Here is a 2,509-nt window from a genome sequence, read left to right as displayed (position 1 = left end):
GAAGAAGAAGAAGAAGAAGAAGTGAGAAATAAGAGAGAAGTAAGAAAAATAAGAAGAAATAGTTAAAGAAAAAGAAAAAGAAGAAAAAAGGGACAAGTAAATTAGAAATTCAGTTTAATTGTAGATAGGAAATTTTCGATTCAGAAGATCGATCAATTTCTCCTGTTAAAGAAAGATAAAAAAAAGAAGAAGAAGAAAAACCGAATTAACATCGAAACAGCAATCTCTTATCCGAGCCAGCCATATTGAATTTCCTTGTGATTGCTAAAAGCAAAAGATAACGTTCTTTGGATTAGTGTTTGTTAATGTTCCTTTACTGAATTGGCTAGCTGCTAAAGCTAGTAACAGTCGTTAAATAAAAATAGAAAAAGAAAAAGAAAAAATAATACGCCGTCGGTTAAGGCCACCGTCGGCGACCGACAACATGGCCGATCACGAAAGGATCAGATTGGTTGTTTTGGGTGGCGCTGCTGTTGGTAAAAGTGCTATTATACGACGTTTATTAGGACAAGGTTTTACTGAACGATACAGGCCAACTGTTGAAGATTTATATTCCAGAGAATGTGTTTTAGGAAATCTCACTCTTAAAGTTGATCTTCTCGACACTACTGGTAAGTATAATTATAAACAAAAAGAATATCATTTATTGACGATGGGATGTCATAAAATTATCGTGCATGATCATTAAATATCTCACGTTAAGAATAAATACCCAATTTTTGTACAATATTTTCCAACAGATGATAATTGTGGTTTTGTTCTCCACACAACCCACGGAATAAATTTGTTTTCGATTATTTTCCCCCCTCCTCCCCTCCCCCAAAAAAAAACGAAATGTTATTAACACACGCGCAACATCATAATTTATAATTATAATTTATTCCAAAGCATATATACGTAAATAATACACGCGCCCGACTTTCCAAGAGAGTATTTTCCATTTTCCAGAATAAATATTTAATGAACTTTCAATAAAATTATTAAAGTTTGTTAAGCGTACTTTAGTTTCATTATTTTCCACGAAAGAGTGTATATTTTTCTCGAGAATGAACGTTAATTTTACATTAAAATATAAACAAACCTGGCCATTGAATATTTCAATTATTAATTATCGGCGTATTCAATCTCACATTTATGTAAATGTCTTAAACTTCCTTAATTATTTATATCCCAAAAATGAATGAATTAATCTTGAAGAATAGAGAAATCTTGTTGACAATAGAAATATATTTTCACGATTTCTAGGGGATTTACAATTTCCAGCTATGAGAAGATTGAGTATAGCCACAGCTCATGCTTTTCTTCTCGTATACGCTATTACTTCATCACCCAGTTTTGAATGTGTAAAACGATGTTTCGAGGAAGTTAGAGAACAACGTGCAGATTTTCAGGTATTCAAATAATTTCAATTAGAATAATGTTTGTAAACAACGCACACATTGTGTTTAAGAATACAATACCAAAAACTATTTCAATCTTGAATTTAATTGATTTATTAATTTAATTAAAAAAAATCATAAATCCTTTTAAATATAGGAAGTACCAATAGTGATTGCTGGTAATAAATATGATCTAGCTGAAACACGAAGAGAAGTACCGATAGAAGATGTCAGCGAATGGTTATTCTGCAAATTACCTAAACTTCGAGCCAAAGTTATGGAATGTTCGGCTAAAGATGGTTACAATATCAAAGATATATTTAGGTGTTTTGTAACACTTTCAAGAATCGTACCAAAAAATCCAACCGGAGAATCTGACGAGTCAGGATTGAGGAGGAGATGTTCCGCTTATGGTTCACGAAGGTATGCACAAATTGTTATTATTTTTATTTATAAAGAACGTTTTTTTTTTTTTTGTTATACTACCATCCCCTCAATTCCTAAGTTTCGAATTCGGTAGATTTTTTGAGAACTAACGTTTTAACTAACGATTCTTTCGATAGAAACATTGTTACACAGTTTTGAACAACCGTGTCAATTTATACGCCAATATGATCTTCGAAAAACTCTAGTTGGCAACTAACTAGTTCAACGATGACGTACTATCGCTTTATTTCTTTTTTATCCTTCTACTTTTTCTTCGTTTTTTTATTTCCTTTTTCTTTTGTTTTATTTTTATTCTTTTATATTTCGTCGCGAAATATATTATGATTGGAAAAAATATCGTGACGTTGTAAATATAAATGTTGGAAAAAAGAACATTGTGTTTTTTCGTTAAAGAAAAAGATATACATAATATATAAAAAAATGTAATTATACGATCCATGCATGTTTTACAAAAACTTAATCGATATTAAAGTAATCAATCGAATTTTCGATTCAATCATAAACGCTTTTTAGTTTTTATGAGTATCATAAAAATATATTTAACGTTATTATTTCCACGTAAATACGATGTGATAAAAAAGTTTAAACGAAGACAACAAATTTCAATAATGAAATAACTTCCGAGTTTATCGATACAACAGGAAAGTTAATTATGACATTCCGAAGATGTTTTTTTTATATAT

The 2,509-nt window shown here is 30.1% G+C and overlaps 1 protein-coding gene across 1 annotated transcript in view; it reads left to right on the top strand.

Moving 5' to 3' along the window:
• The window catches only part of LOC106790205 (GTP-binding protein Di-Ras2), a gene marked incomplete in the record, with an annotated part of 54,505 nt that overhangs the window by 51,030 nt on the left and 966 nt on the right, over positions 1–2,509 (top strand). The window contains 3 exon segments of the mRNA XM_014754950.1: positions 1–611; positions 1,246–1,391; positions 1,537–1,802. Of these exon segments, the coding sequence (XP_014610436.1) occupies positions 425–611; positions 1,246–1,391; positions 1,537–1,802 (599 nt within the window).

The sequence above is a fragment of the Polistes canadensis genome, unplaced genomic scaffold (assembly GCF_001313835.1).
Source record: "Polistes canadensis isolate GaletaPanama2010 unplaced genomic scaffold, ASM131383v1 scaffold_222, whole genome shotgun sequence".
NCBI classification, from domain to species: domain Eukaryota; kingdom Metazoa; phylum Arthropoda; class Insecta; order Hymenoptera; family Vespidae; genus Polistes; species Polistes canadensis.
The sequence above is the reverse complement of the archived record's forward strand: the minus strand, read 5'-3'. Positions and strand labels throughout refer to the sequence as shown.